The sequence below is a fragment of the Anabrus simplex genome, chromosome X (genome assembly GCF_040414725.1).
Source record: "Anabrus simplex isolate iqAnaSimp1 chromosome X, ASM4041472v1, whole genome shotgun sequence".
NCBI lineage: Eukaryota > Metazoa > Arthropoda > Insecta > Orthoptera > Tettigoniidae > Anabrus > Anabrus simplex.
In genome coordinates, this window is record NC_090279.1 from 211,794,873 (window position 1) to 211,809,435 (window position 14,563).

Here is a 14,563-nt window from a genome sequence, read left to right on the forward strand (position 1 = left end):
ACGCGTCGTACAGCACGACACTTGACCCTGGCGGCGGTGGTTTTGCCCGTATTCACGGTACACTCGTGATACGTTGGCCCTTAGAAAGCCCAGTTCCTGCATGACTTCACAAATGGAATGGCCCATACGTCTGGCGCCGACAATCTGCCCGCGAGCAAATGCGCTGAAGTCTCGTGTCTCACCTATCCTGTATTCAGCTGTTACTCATGCAGCTCGTACGATGTCTGACGGCCTCGCCCTCCTATGAGATTCACTGAACCGAACACAGCGCAGTTTACGCACTAGACAGCTATCACTAATTTATTAGCTCATGAGTGTATGTTCATTCTAATATCATCTCAGCGCTAATTGCACGCAGAACTAAACAGTTTGTATAGTCGCTGAAAAAAATAATGAGCCCGCGGTATTCCATGTTCCTCAGAGTTAATTTTGTTATTAAAATATAATTCACCTCCCGTGTAGACACTGTACCCTTGAATTGATCACGAGTGCAATACAGACCCTGTGAAAATCAGTAACATACATGATATCTATACGTTGAATTGTTTGTGAGAAAAGTATACGTGCGAGGAAGGAACTTATACAACACCATGCGATCACACCTTTTGAAGCAACTGTACACGTATCTGATAGTTACAGCTAGCAACGTTCATCAATATATCCACGGTTGTCAGCAAAACATAGCCTGCACGTAGCAAAAGCTTCTTCATATGTTTGGGAGTGGGAGTCCTTGCGCCGGCGCGGCGTATTGATATCGTTGAGCAAGCGAGACCAGTGGTGCGCATGCGTCACATTGTACAGAATCCTTCCTCCATGTTCCTGAGCCGCACGCCACGCCATGCCACGCCACGCCGCGTCAAGCCTTCCTGGCGCCCCGCTTCCCGAGTAAGCTGCACGAGCGAAAACAAAGACAGCCTCTCTTCCTAGTAAAACTGCTTCGTGCGTGCATCAGTTTTGTGCACTTCTTTCTACTTTTGAAAATTTTCAGACGGAACCTGTCAAAAGTGAGGTTCTCAAGTAGCAAAATATAATTTGTTTTAGCGATTATAAATGTAAGTTTATTACAGCGAGTTTTGATTGGCATAACCTGATTTACCAAACTGGTACTGCATTCTTCCTAAAAGAGAAATCTACCGCGATTTCGTTGCGGTTATGTAGTTCTATTCCCTGGGCTTTTCCCCCTATCACCTGGATTTGACCCGTTTTATGGCAGGATGCCCTTCCTGACGCCAAACCTATATGGATGGTTGGATTCACTATTGCGTGTTTCTGTGGTGTATTGTAGAAAACTCTTGTTAAAAGGAACACAAATACCCCGTTAACGAGTCAGAGCGTGTAGTTTAGGTGGTGATCGAGATGATCGAACCCAGTACCTGCACTGGTCCAAGGAGCCGGATTGTGTAATCGCCAGCAAGTTACACTGGTTCATAAACCTGTGTTTAAGATGTGGTTATCTAGTTGCATTTTCCCTTAAAATGATTGTTACTAATCTTGTGAGAAATATTATAAGTTATTGCATTTCTAGCAGAAAACTGTACAGTGTCAAGAACTCCGAAATTAAGTTATACTCTGTGATCCGGCTCGCAACGGACAGAGTGTGTCTTTGCGAGTTTATATAGAACATGTCGTCGTTTGGTGAGGGTCACGTGACCTTGGCTGCATCGAGAATTTTCGGGCTTGCATATCTGCCTAGGGTTTACATCGAGCTATTGTTGCAAAGTTTCTGCTAACAATGGATTGATTGTTAAGTTCTATACCTTGCTCATTGTTACAATACTTCATTTGCAAAACATGCGTGTCTAAGTGGGTAAATTCATAAATCTTCCTCGGAAGTTTAATATGATTCGCGAGAAATATGAATCGTTCCTCACAGTTAGCTCTCCAGGGCTTTCAATCATCAGTCATCACTGATCTGCATTTAGTGCCACCGCTCGGGTAGCAGATTCCATATCAATTCTGTACCTAGTCTTTTCTTTGTGATTTCAAAGAAATTGTAAAATTATCTAATCCCAAACTCCTTATCCTATAAATGAATATTTGTATCATGCATCTTTCTTACCTGACCTTCCTTGGTCAAATCTTGTTCTCTTCCGACGTTAATGGCACCATGTTTGCTAGGCCTAAGTAGGTAGTTTTACATGTTGATGTCTTTCGAGGCCGTTCGCATCCTTTATCCTGTATTCGTTTTCTTCAAGAAGTTAGCACAATTTTTTCTTTCATCTACAGTTACTCTGATGAGTTGTGACAATCCCGGTTATTTTCCGCTTCAACGAGAGAAAAAGAAAAGTACTACCAGTCATCCACCACGGATAAAGCAGATAGAACCACGCGTCTTTACTGAAGCGATGAAGCTTTTCTCAAGTTCATGTAATACGTGTGATGTAATAATGCAGATTCATCACTCAATATCTAGGTCACTCCTTGGATTTTGTGTACAGGTGATGAAATCTCTGGGATCACTAATTCTCAGTAGATAATGAAGAAGATGTTATTCAGTCAGCCAAACTATCTTTTCAAGGACGCTTGTTGAACTTACTAAATCTTTGGTCATCCCTGGTTTCTATTTATATTTCCCGCTTCTTTCCCAAACACCAATGGGAACAAGAATGATGAAAATTTATTTCGGTAGCAATTTGATTTTATTGCTATGTCTAGCATCTAATGACTTTTTCGGATGATAATCATGCGGGTAATTTCTCGAGGTTTTACACAAAAGAGAAATATAAAAATAAATATCCCATAGTTGACTATTTAATACCTAAATTTTGGCGGGTTCAAATAGTTCGCTCTGTTACCACCAGAGAGGACTAAAATAGTTTCTCTCGGTTTCAAGCGGCATTTCATGCTGAAAGATATCGATATGGCGAAATTTGTGTGGCTAATGCCTTCCATTTGAAAAGGAATCATAAGTTTACATCTAACCTAAAGTGGTTTTGGTGCTGAATTTAAAACGCTAAAGATGAGTGACAGAGTCGTATGATGTTTCCTTATCTCTAGTGAACCCGTTTTCTCTGTGAGTATTTTAACTTGTAAGTAGACATGTTTAAATGAACACTTCAAATCCGCGAGCCTATTCAGTCAGGCCATGTTGTGGTTTCATATATATTTATTTTCTGTTGTGCCAGGCTTGACATGAATTAGATCAACAAAATTATCAGTAACTTAGCTCAATGCTGTGACATGACGGCATGTTTTTATCATCCAGCAGTTTGTACGGCTGAAGGCTTGTTATGTAAACAAAGGCCTGTTTATAGAATGAAAGACGTCCCTTCTTAGATTAATGCTTTCTTGAACATTTGGAAAAATAAAACATGTCTACTAAGGACTTATACTTTAATCATCTGTATTTGCAAGTACCTGCGAAGAGATATGCATTTTATTGTGGGTTTTGTTAATAGCCTACTTTTGAGTTAGGTTAGATATAGAGGAATTGCATTAGGAAGTTGAATTACTGCCTTTGAGTTAGGTTATATAGAGAGGAATTGCGTTAGAAGGTTGAATTAGGTGACATGATGGTATATTTTCATCGCGTAACCATGCTAGTTTATTGAAGAGCTGAATTTACATGCTGATTTGAATATGTATTTCAATAGGAATTCTATGCTTTATTGAGTTTCTGTTGGAATTGTAATCCATGCGTTATGTGGGATAAAATGAATAAGATATCTGCCTCATTCCTATGTACAGTCGCAATTTCCCAAGTGCAAAGTGGATCATTGGTCATTGTTTTAGTTTCCAGTGTTTCAGTTTCAGAGCTTCAGAAACCATTTATTTTATTGACACTAGTAACCTGTTCCAATTAAATGACTGCAAGTTCAGCTGCAGAAGTTGGCATATTAGTCTCTAGGTCTGCAGTGGCTATCCTGCCCTCTGAAAACTCTCCTTTAGAAGGTTCCTAACCTCACTCTCAAAGTGAGCAGGAAGTAAACTTATTATTATATGGAATAGCGCAAAAATGTGCAAGGTTTATACCTTGCTGTAATCTATCAATGACTACTGTTTTCGCGCAATTGCTGAAATGATATCGTTCACACTTTTTACCGCACAGGACGAGCACACAGTCTATAGAGGGCTCATGGAAACCTCCTTTTCGCGTGCATAATTTATGATGAAAACCGTGAATTGCCAGTTTATTTATTGGGCTCTTTAAGTCGTCGTTTAGTCCGGTCCAACTCTTGTCGATCGTGGCTTCAGGTGAGTAGAAACTTATGCTACCGAGTGTAGATTATACTGTTGCTCTAGCAGGATATAACATTATATAACATTTCAAGATACTTCTCTGATATAAGCATTCCCTTGAAATATACAGTGCAATCATTCTATGAGGTCACCGGGCGAGTAAGCCATGCGGTTAGGGACGTGCAGCTGTGAGCTTGCATCTGGGAGATAGTGGGTTCGAACCCCACTGATGACAGCCCTGAATATGGTTTTCTGTGGTTACCCATTTTCACACCAGGCTGTACCTTAATAAAGTCCATGACCGCTTCCTTCCCACTCCTAGGCCTTTCCATTCCCATCGCTGCTGTAAGACCTATCTGTGTTGGTGTGACGTAAGCAAATAATTTAAAAAATCTACGAGATTATTGACTTCCCTACATTAAATTCATACATTAAATTCTTGATCCCAAAATTTGTCTCTTTTTGATGGTTGTTTCATTGACCCTTCATGGGTTAAAAAAACTTATAAAAATGATGTGAAATAATACCTGAAGTAGTGTAGAGGAGAAATCCTTCCTTTATGCTTCCCAGGGACCCACCAGCCCGCCTCTTAGAAATATTCTTACTCATATAGAAGAATTAAAACAGAGACTGTGCAAATGTGAGATTTACGACCATTTTCTGCAGTGCTATTGGCCGGCTTTAATCAACCTTTGTGAAAACAAGTTTTCTACTGTCTCCGATACAGCTTGCATCATTTATTCCTACAAGGCTGCCAGCTTTGTTGAAAATTTATATAAAACACAATTTCAAATTGTCATGCTGTGAACCCGTAACCTTACAGGACTCCAGTGGATGCTGGAGGCCTGTCGGCTGCTTCGTGCCCCCAGTCCCCCTGTGCTTGCCCCAACCTGATAGTCTTGTCCCAAGCCAGACCTAACCAAACCAGCCCAATTGTCCTGTCACTAGTTGGACCTAAACAATCCAGAACACTGGCCTTTTCCCTACCCTAGTCTTGTCACTACTTCAAATTGGCAGCCTTGTGTAGCGCACTGTGATATCGTCCGAGCTACACAATGTTGGATCTCTAACTTATCTTCCACAAAGGGTCAACAGAATCTTTACCGTTTTCTGCAGTAACACTACTCAACAAGGTTTTCAGAACAATAACTATTTTTATATAATTTGTATGCACTGATCATGAATGTCATTGAAAAAGTTCCTACACATCACATTCTTTTTAAACTTTCAATTTGTAGTTAGCAAAACGTACAAAAATGTGTAAAAACTGACTCACTTTGAAATAGGTTAACTTTTCAACGTGGTTCTCTTACACAATTATATCATTTTTGTTCTGTTAAGGTACCATAAGAAACAACTTTTACTTTTGAGGGTTGAGTGAGTGTTATCTTTCGCGATTATTTATTGTTTTGGTACCGTTATTATACAGCTGCGCAGATGGTTTGTCACATCCGGCTCAAAGGTCATAATATTGAAAGAAGCATTCTGACATTTCTTAGAGAGTGGTCTGTTTACTGCCTGCGTGGTTGCCATGGAAAGGTGGGCATTTCATTTTGTAAGTTTCCCATGTTAATTTTTGTGCTTTAGATAACTTGTTTGCCCTTATCAGAATTGAAGGATTTTCATTTAAATTATTTGTTATACTTTTAATTTTAGTACTGTTAATATGTATTTCTTTTAATGGTGTTGGTTTTTGGAGCATAGTTTCTGTTTTCTCAAATTATATTTTGAGGCCAGTTTTATTCGCACTGGCGTGAAGCTCTGATATTTGAGTTTAGCTTCATCTAAATCTTTCGCTAGTAATGTCATGTCATCTGCAAAACAAAAGCAATTTGTTTGAATTTTCCTACCTATTTCAATATTTTGAGGGCATTTCCTAAACCATACTCGCATTACCATTTATTATATATGTAGTACAATAACCTTAAACTGTTTGTAGTGGCTTGGATATTATTCCTGTAAAGATAAATGGTAATGTTGAAAAATATATTGAATAATGCCATTTTTCCCATTATTTTCCATGATCCAGGTTTCCATTAGTCTGGATCACCTCCAGTCCCGTTTAGTCTGGAGAATCGAGGTCCTGCTGTAGAAAATGTATGCAGGAGGTTCAATAAGGGACCAAATATGACCAAACATATATCTGCAGAACAAATACGACGGCTGCGGATGTGTCACGGACTTGAGCCTGCAGTACAGACCTTTCGTAAAAACAAACAACATAAAACAGGTAAATGCTGCAGTTGGGTATCAGCGGTTCATGCGAGTGGTTGAAAATTTAAATGAATAAATAAAACTGTGTAAAATTTTCAATTGGTTCATTATTTCCCATTACATATTTCATGATAGGTGTGTCATGTACTGTACATAACCAGCAACTGTAGATCCAGTTGTATTTTATTTCTGAACTTTACTTACATCATCATTATAGACCATAATGCCTGTCAGCATTCAGTCTGCAAGCCTCTATCCCTCCACGCTAATGTCCATTCAAACTCTCCGGAGTGAAATAATGTCCGAGAATAAAGAGGGGTCATCTTGCTCTTTATACTGCATGAGGATTTATTTATTTATTTATTTATTTATTTATTTATTTATTTATTTATTTATTTATTTATTTATTTATTTATTCATTCATTATCAGCAGCAGCATAAAGCCGAATTACTAAGATAGGAGCTATGTACAATAGGTATTCATCTAAAATGAAAGATATATAAATATTTACAAAGGACACAGATATACACAATAAAAACTGTACAATCCTATATAATACATATTTACATAAACAGCGACATTAACAGGGAAATACATTTACAGTAAATACAGGAGAAAAAATAGGAAAGAACAAGAACAAAAGTTAAGTTACGGTATATGAGAAATATCATGACAGAAGGAAGGAAACAATACAAAGATGTCTAGGTTCTTGTTGATAGATAGAGTATTAAACAATGCTGGAATACGTACAGAAAAAGACCTTTGGGTGAGAGAAAGCCGAGAGTAAAGAACATGGAACAGGGTCTTCATTCTGGTACTACGGGGTGGAACGTGGAGGGAGAATAAGAGAACTAAATCTGGAGACTAAATACTTTAGGTCGGCTACTTTCCTCTGAGCAGAAAGAGTTTTGAGTTTTAGTTTCCCAAGCACTTGGATGGTGCTTAAATTGCGACACGCAGGGACCCTGTCTCTGGTGATAGCACAAAAAAAGAGATTGTACACGGTGAAGGTGGCTGAGATTTGAAGAAATAGAAATGGACCAGACTGGAGAGGCGTATTCAACAATTTGTAAGATACAGGAAACGTAGAGTGCTCTGAGGGCATTTACATCTGTGTTGTCAGAAAACCTGTAGAGTAAACCAAGGAGTGACATAGGACATGAGGTGACCCTGTTTATGTGCGAGACAAACAACAGTTTACTGTCAAAATGCACTCGTAAGTCTTTTTGATTGTCAACAATTGCAACCGGTAAGTGATATTCTTGTAGAAAGGGGGATTTACGAAGTGTGAACGAAATGATGGAACACTTGGAGGGATGAGGTTTAAGACACCATGTTGTACACCAACCTGATCGTGAATCAAGTGAATTTTGCAATTGGATTGTATCTGTGGGAGAATCGATCTGCTTTAAGATTTTACAATCATCTGCAAAGAGAAGGATTTCACATGAATGGTGGGAAACAGTATTGATAAGGTAATCAAAAAACAGGGTAAAAAGGAGACCTAGGACGATTGTGCTGATTCAAGTGCAGTTTGTAGAGGAATACAGGATCAAGGTACACTCTCTTTTTTCACGTCACTATCCAAGGCCACCAATTTGTCATTTTTTAATCTTTCCATTATTTTCATTTTAGTTTTACTGTCTAACACTGCATTTACTTTTTTTTTTTGTAGACGACTTGTCACAGAATACATTAATGGTCAGAGTGAGAACTGATGATGCTAAATTGACTATAGTTGATGAGAGCAACCTTGTGCTTGACTTTCTAAAACTTTCCGTGTGTGATCAGTGAGGTTTGCTAGGCTGGTCACAAATGCAGCCGGTAAGGCTCCCACTAACTCAACGGACATATTGAGAATGGGAACTGTAGCTTCACACAGGGAACGATGCTTTCTAAAAATCTACCTGCTGGTGTTATCGTCAGATCTCAGAACTCCGGCTGGATGAACAGTTCACTTGTGGAAGACTGGGTAAAGTGTGTCTGGCAACGTCGCCCTGGTGCATTATTGGGACAAAAGAGCTTGCTTGTTCTCGATAGTTACCGCGGCCACACAACAGACGCTGTGAAGAAACATATCAAGAATGGGCAATTCCGGGCAGGATGATGTCTATGCTTACAGCCGCTGGATGTCCGCGTGAACCGTCCATTTAAAACAGTCTTGAAACAGCTTTATACAGAATGGATGGCGGCTAATAATCACACACTGACGCCAGCTGGTCGCATACAGCGCCCGGAAGTTCAGCTGCTGTGTTCATGGATTTTGATTCACGGCTTCTGCTTAAATGAGGCTTATGTAACACGTGTCTTATGTAAAATCTGTTCCATGGAAAAATGTACATATAATGAGGTGTCCGCTGAGTAAAGGTATCCGTTAGGGCAGGTTTGACTGTACATGCGACTCGGGACCGGTTCTACCACCTACTGGTAAAGTAGCGCATAACTTGCCCTCCGCGTAAAAGGATGTTTCCTTTCGACCACCCCCAGGTAGCGCTATCGGCAGCATAAATCGTAGTTACCCGGCGCGTAACTTATCAGCCACTTCAAGAGCCCGATAAGACTTTACCTGCCGGACAAGTTTTGAGAGTTGAACAGTATTAGCTGTATTTCTGGTGACATACAACTTAAATTAGCTTAGTATACTGAAAAAAAGCATGATACTGTAACAGTGGCCGATATTGTATTGCAGGATCTTGAACATTAATGCTTCCCTTGAGTTGCAACGGTCACACCAGCCCCTCGCATTGGTAGCTGAGGGAACACATTTTATAGGTCAAGCTTTCATAAAAAAACTTTAAAAGGATATAAAATCAAAATCTATTTGGAAATCATTTCAAATGGGCTTTGATTTTCTACTTTTTCAGTTTTCAGACACGAGGTATAACTTAGTGTATATATCCTAATTACCTTAAGCGTTCTCGTAGCGTAATGACTAACATGCTCACTTCATAGCACGAGGTATGCAGGTTCGAGTCTTTATTATGACAAATCTTTTTTATTTCCATTATTAGCGTTTGCCTCTTTTCATATGTTCTTTTGTTAATAATATATTTCATTGAAATATTTAATCACAATATTAAATCTACTAGGAAATTGCTTTATATGTATGCTACTTTAGAAACTGATGTTATGATTAATAACACATAGGACTGTCGCCCAGGTAGCAGATTCCCTATTAGTTGTTTACATAGTCTTCTTGTAAATTATTTCGAAGAAATTGGAAACTATTCCACCAAGCTCGATAGCTGCAGTCGCTTAAGTACGGCCAGTATCCAGTATTCGGGAGATGGTAGGTTAGAACCCCACTGTCGGCAGCCCTGAAAACGGTTTTCCGTGGATTCCCATTTTCACACCAGGCAAATGCTGGGGCTGTACCTTAATTAAGGCCACGGCCGCTTCCTTCCCACTCCTAACCCTTCCTTGTCCCATCATCGCCATAAGACCTATCTGTGTCTGTGCGACGTAAGCAACTAGTAAAAAAAGGAAAAAAAAAAAGAAACTATTCCATTCTCGAATTCCTCTTCCTATGAATGGATATTTATCCCGATTAGTTCTTTACATTTACAGTACCTTCCAACTTTATCTTCATAAAGTTAAACATTAGAATGAAATGCTTTATCAATAAATGGAAGCATGTGGAACTAAACGAGGTCACAGAACTAGTTGGAATTAGAGCATCATGGAGATACTTAATCAATTCACAGAAGCTTGCAGATAGAATGCTCAAAGGCAATAAGTCCGTAAAGAAGGTGTGTATATACGTATATGGAAGCACGTAAAAGAGAGTTAAGAACGAAAATACATTTTAAAATGTAAATTAGAAATACGATGAAAACCTGTGTACCTTCTATTACGGAGCGAGCGACTTGACCAATCCTCTACGAGAATACTTTTTTGAAACGCTTCCTACCGAGCTTGATGGCTGCAGTCACTTAGGTGCGGTCAGTATCCAGTATTCGGGAGATAGTGGGTTCGAACCCCACTGTCGGCAGCCCTGAAAATGGTTTTCCGTGGTTTCCCATTTTCACACCAGGCAAATGCTGGGGCTGTACCTTAATTAAGCCCACGGCCGCTTCCTTCCCAGTCCCAGCTCTTTCCTGATCGTCGCCATAAGACCTATCTGTGTCGGCGCGACGTTAAGCCAATAGAGAGAGGAAAAAAAAAACCGCTGCCTTACATGACAGGTTATAACTGGCGTAAGAAAATGTAATCTTGAGATTTTAATCCCAATTAGGTATTGATATTGAAGATCATAGTTTAAAATCACGAAAGCTTGACATAAATCGTTGTCCATAACTCTTAAGACTCCCCTTATTAGGTTTTTTGGTGATAATCAGTAGACGCAAGCACAGGGAAATAAGACAATCGAAATGTTTTCATGCATCTGACGATAGATAGCATCACACTCGAAAGCGAGGAGTCGCTGAAAATCAGTCTAGCCAACTTCGTATATTGGTGTCTTGCTCTGGATAGCTACCTAGCGCTTGCGCTAAGGTGGTCGGACGCAAGCCAAAGTACCAGCCGATTTACACCTCCAGGTAGTTTACCTGCTGGGGCAGCTGCCAGCCACTTTACCAGCAGACGGTAGAACCGGCCCTAAATCTCATAATTTACCTTACTTCTCACACATACGATGTACTGAAATTACTGCCAGTTCAACAGTGTCGCACATTAAGCTCTTTAGGCCAGAGAATACAGTAGGATATGGAATTGTCTAGCTGCCTTTTACTAAACAAGGAGAGATAGCTGCTGGGAATAAGATAGCAGATTATGTTAGACAGATCAGCCTTGAGCTTCGACGGTCTGAATTGTATGGAGGGCGTGTAATCAAGCGCTGAAATCCATGGCGCCCTACAGGGAGACGTTGGACCATCTTGCTAAATTTTTTGTTATAGGATTTAGCTAAGACCTTCAATTACCTAGCAATGACAGAATATCGAATGTGTCACATTTTGTCAGAAACAGCTTGTGATAGGCTGATTTTCATAATGCTACTCCGTGCATACTGTCACAGCAAAAAATAAGACTTTTGGTTAATCCAAAGATTGATTAATCAAGAGATAGATAATGGAGGTTCTACTATACAAACATACTCAGACTTTCCTTATAATATTAATGTAGATTATATGTGAGACTACAGTTTTTTTCTTTTCCTTTTTCTTCTAGTTGCCGTCTCCGGAGTCATCATGCAGCAGATTTCGAACCGGTCCAAAGTGCCAACCATGATTTGCTACTTCTGCAAACACACAGAAGATAATGAAGTCTTGTATGGGAAATTTTATACCATGGAGGACATTATGATCCATTACTTCTGCTTGCTGTTGTCTTCAAACATCGAGCAGAATGGTGCAGATGATGAAGGAATTCTCGGTTTTCTAATGAATGACATTCGCAAAGAACAACGTCGTAGCCAGCGTTACTTGTGTGTCTACTGCCACCGAGGTGGCGCCACCATCTGCTGTTCCACCAATAAGTGCAAGAAGGTCTTCCATTTGCCTTGCGGTTTGAAGAGAGGCTCACTCCATCAGTTCTTCGGCCAGTATAAGTCTTACTGTAGCGGTCATCGACCAGTACAAAGAGTTCCTGCCCCGGTATTGAAACAGTTACAAACTGGAGACATCAATTGCACCATCTGCTTTGAGGAAGTTCCGCCAACCTTGTGTAGGGATAATTTGTGGGCTCCGTGCTGTAGTAAAAACACGTGGTTCCATCGCAATTGTGTCCAGGCTTTTGCAATGAGCAGTGGGTATTTTTTCAAGTGCCCTCAGTGTAATGACAAATCTCACTTTGAGAAAGCCATGTTGCAATACGGCATTTTCATACCGGAGCAAGATGCCTCTTGGGAGCTGGAACCGCATGCTTACGAGGAGCTGCTTCACCGTCACAATCGCTGCGATGCTCCTGTCTGCAAGTGTACCAAAGGGCGGGAATACAGCGACGCTGGCACACGATGGGAAATAATTTTGTGCAAGTTTTGTGGTGCTCAGGGGATACACAAGGCTTGTGGCCGCGAGAAGTGGAACAGTTCGAGATGGGAGTGTCAGGAGTGTATTAACATGCTACAGAAACGGGACTCACCTGAACAACCCGCGAATGAACAGCGGGCCGTACCTTCGAATAGTGACGACAACTTATCGAGGGCTTCGTCCTCCACCGCGGCGTCCCCCCCTCCGGAAAATCCTGTCCGCTTTGAGCAACACCAAGAGGAAGAAGATGACATTATAGTGATAGATGACGAAGATGACAAGAATTTAGTTCCAACAACAACTGGAAGAATAGTTGAGGTGAGATCTTCTAATGCGTTTTTCACTATGAAAAACAATAGTTATGATGATGAGGATGACGAGGACGATATAATTGTCATTGATGACAGTGATGGTGAGGACAATGATGTTAGGTCTAGATTGAATACTCCCTCCCTTCTATCTCTTTTATCAAGGAACAGCATGCCAACCCAGCCAACCTTTGCAAGGAACACATCTGTGATCCAGTCTGTTCCCAATAGGGTTAATTACCCAAACCTGTCTTATCCCCGCATGGATAGTGCTACTCCTCAGTCAGGTCCCAACAGGAACAGCATTGCATCCCACTCATTTCCTGATAGAAACAATAACGCTCCTACTAGACACAGTGTTGCAACTCCTTCAGTTTCGTCTAGGAGCAATACTGTGGCCCCATCTGCGCCTTCCAGTAGCAGAGTTGTGAACCCTTCAGTTTCCACCAGGAGTGGTGCCTCCAACCAAACGGTGTCCAACAAAAATAGTGACTTTGTGATCGGTAAAGACGGAGCTGCCATCGAGGTAGTGCGCTTGAGTGACATTCCGCTCAACGGTCAGCCCTTGCAAGTGGAAGGGGATGTGAATGTCACTGCTCAGCCGTCTTGTGGGTCCATGATGTTCCTGTACCAGCAGCCGGTCATTGTGCACACAATGCCCACTGCCACGGCCTTCATGCCGGAGACTGTAAAAGAATTCATTTATTCGAAGAAGAGAAAAATGCAGTAGTAGATCTTATCGTTCTGTCAACAACCGTATTTAGTTGCAGAATCACCTGTCATATTTCAAAGCAGACTGGACAAGTGATGAGAAATGAGTCTGCCCTCAGATGGTTATCAGGTATTTGTGTACAAAGTTTTGTAGGAAGAAATGTGGGTAGTCCTTTTAGTCTGTCAGTAAAGTGCAAGTAGCAAATCTTTCTTAAACCATCCTGGAAAATCCAAAGCAGGTTTTTAAAAGTTATTTATTTTATTTATTTTTTCCTGGTAAGTGGAAGATTTTAGGTTATTAATACGAGAGATTTGCTACTTGTACTTAAAAAAGTCATGAATCAGTTCCTCACAAGCTAAAACATAGAAATAAGCATTAGACTAAATAACATCTAAGGAAAAGAAAGATTGGAGATAAGTAGAATCAACATATTGATCAGTAAAACATATGACAATATTCACTTGTTTCAAGATCTTGGCTGATGTATAGAAAAAAATTTTCAAACCCTGTACTGGTAGGAAACGTATCATATAACATCAACATTTGACTGGCCATTCTGGCTACATCTTTTGAGGCATAGCTTATTTACCATGCAAGATATATGTATTATGAAAGAGGTGTTAAGTCGATTTGAAATCAAGAACAAATAATCTTTAAATCACTATAAGAATGATTTTTTCATTGAACAATATCCTCCTTATTCATTAAGTTATGGTTAATGTGAAATTAAAAAAAAAAATATTTGTCACATATATACATGTTTCAATCCTAATTGGATCATCTTTAGTAGACTGCTGAAAATTGACATATACATATTGTAGTTAAAACATTTTAAATTGAAGCAAGAATGATGTTATGAATGTTAAAATGTTCTTTTTAAGGAAAAGTTCATGCTCTTATAAGGTTGTGTTGAAATCTTTTCGCTACAATATGTATACGGTATGTCAATTTTTAGCAATCTACTGAAGATGATCCAGTTAGGATCAAAACATGTGTAGAAGTGACAAATGTGAAATTAAGTTTTTAAAATTCACATTAACCGTAATGTATTGAATAAGGAGGATACTGTTCAATAATAAATCATTGTTATAGTGGTTATAGTGTTATAGTTTAGCTGACAATACGGAAACGTGAAATTTATATTTTGTAAAATCAGGAAGGCATGACCGTTTTTATGGATAAT

The 14,563-nt window shown here is 39.8% G+C and overlaps 1 protein-coding gene across 1 annotated transcript; it reads left to right on the forward strand.

Moving 5' to 3' along the window:
- Positions 1 to 11,592: 11,592 nt before the first annotated feature.
- LOC136886041 (G2/M phase-specific E3 ubiquitin-protein ligase) lies at positions 11,593 to 13,988 on the forward strand. Its single transcript, XM_067158761.2, has one exon. The coding sequence runs from the start codon at positions 11,617 to 11,619 to the stop codon at positions 13,396 to 13,398; it is 1,782 nt and encodes a 593-aa protein (XP_067014862.2). The 5' UTR covers positions 11,593 to 11,616; the 3' UTR covers positions 13,399 to 13,988.
- The last annotated feature ends 575 nt before the right edge of the window (positions 13,989 to 14,563 follow it).

What these genes read in the sequence shown, in the direction of transcription:
- LOC136886041 (XM_067158761.2), top strand. Translation starts at nt 11,617, where the DNA reads ATGATTTGCTACTTCTGCAAACACACAGAAGATAATGAAGTCTTGTAT.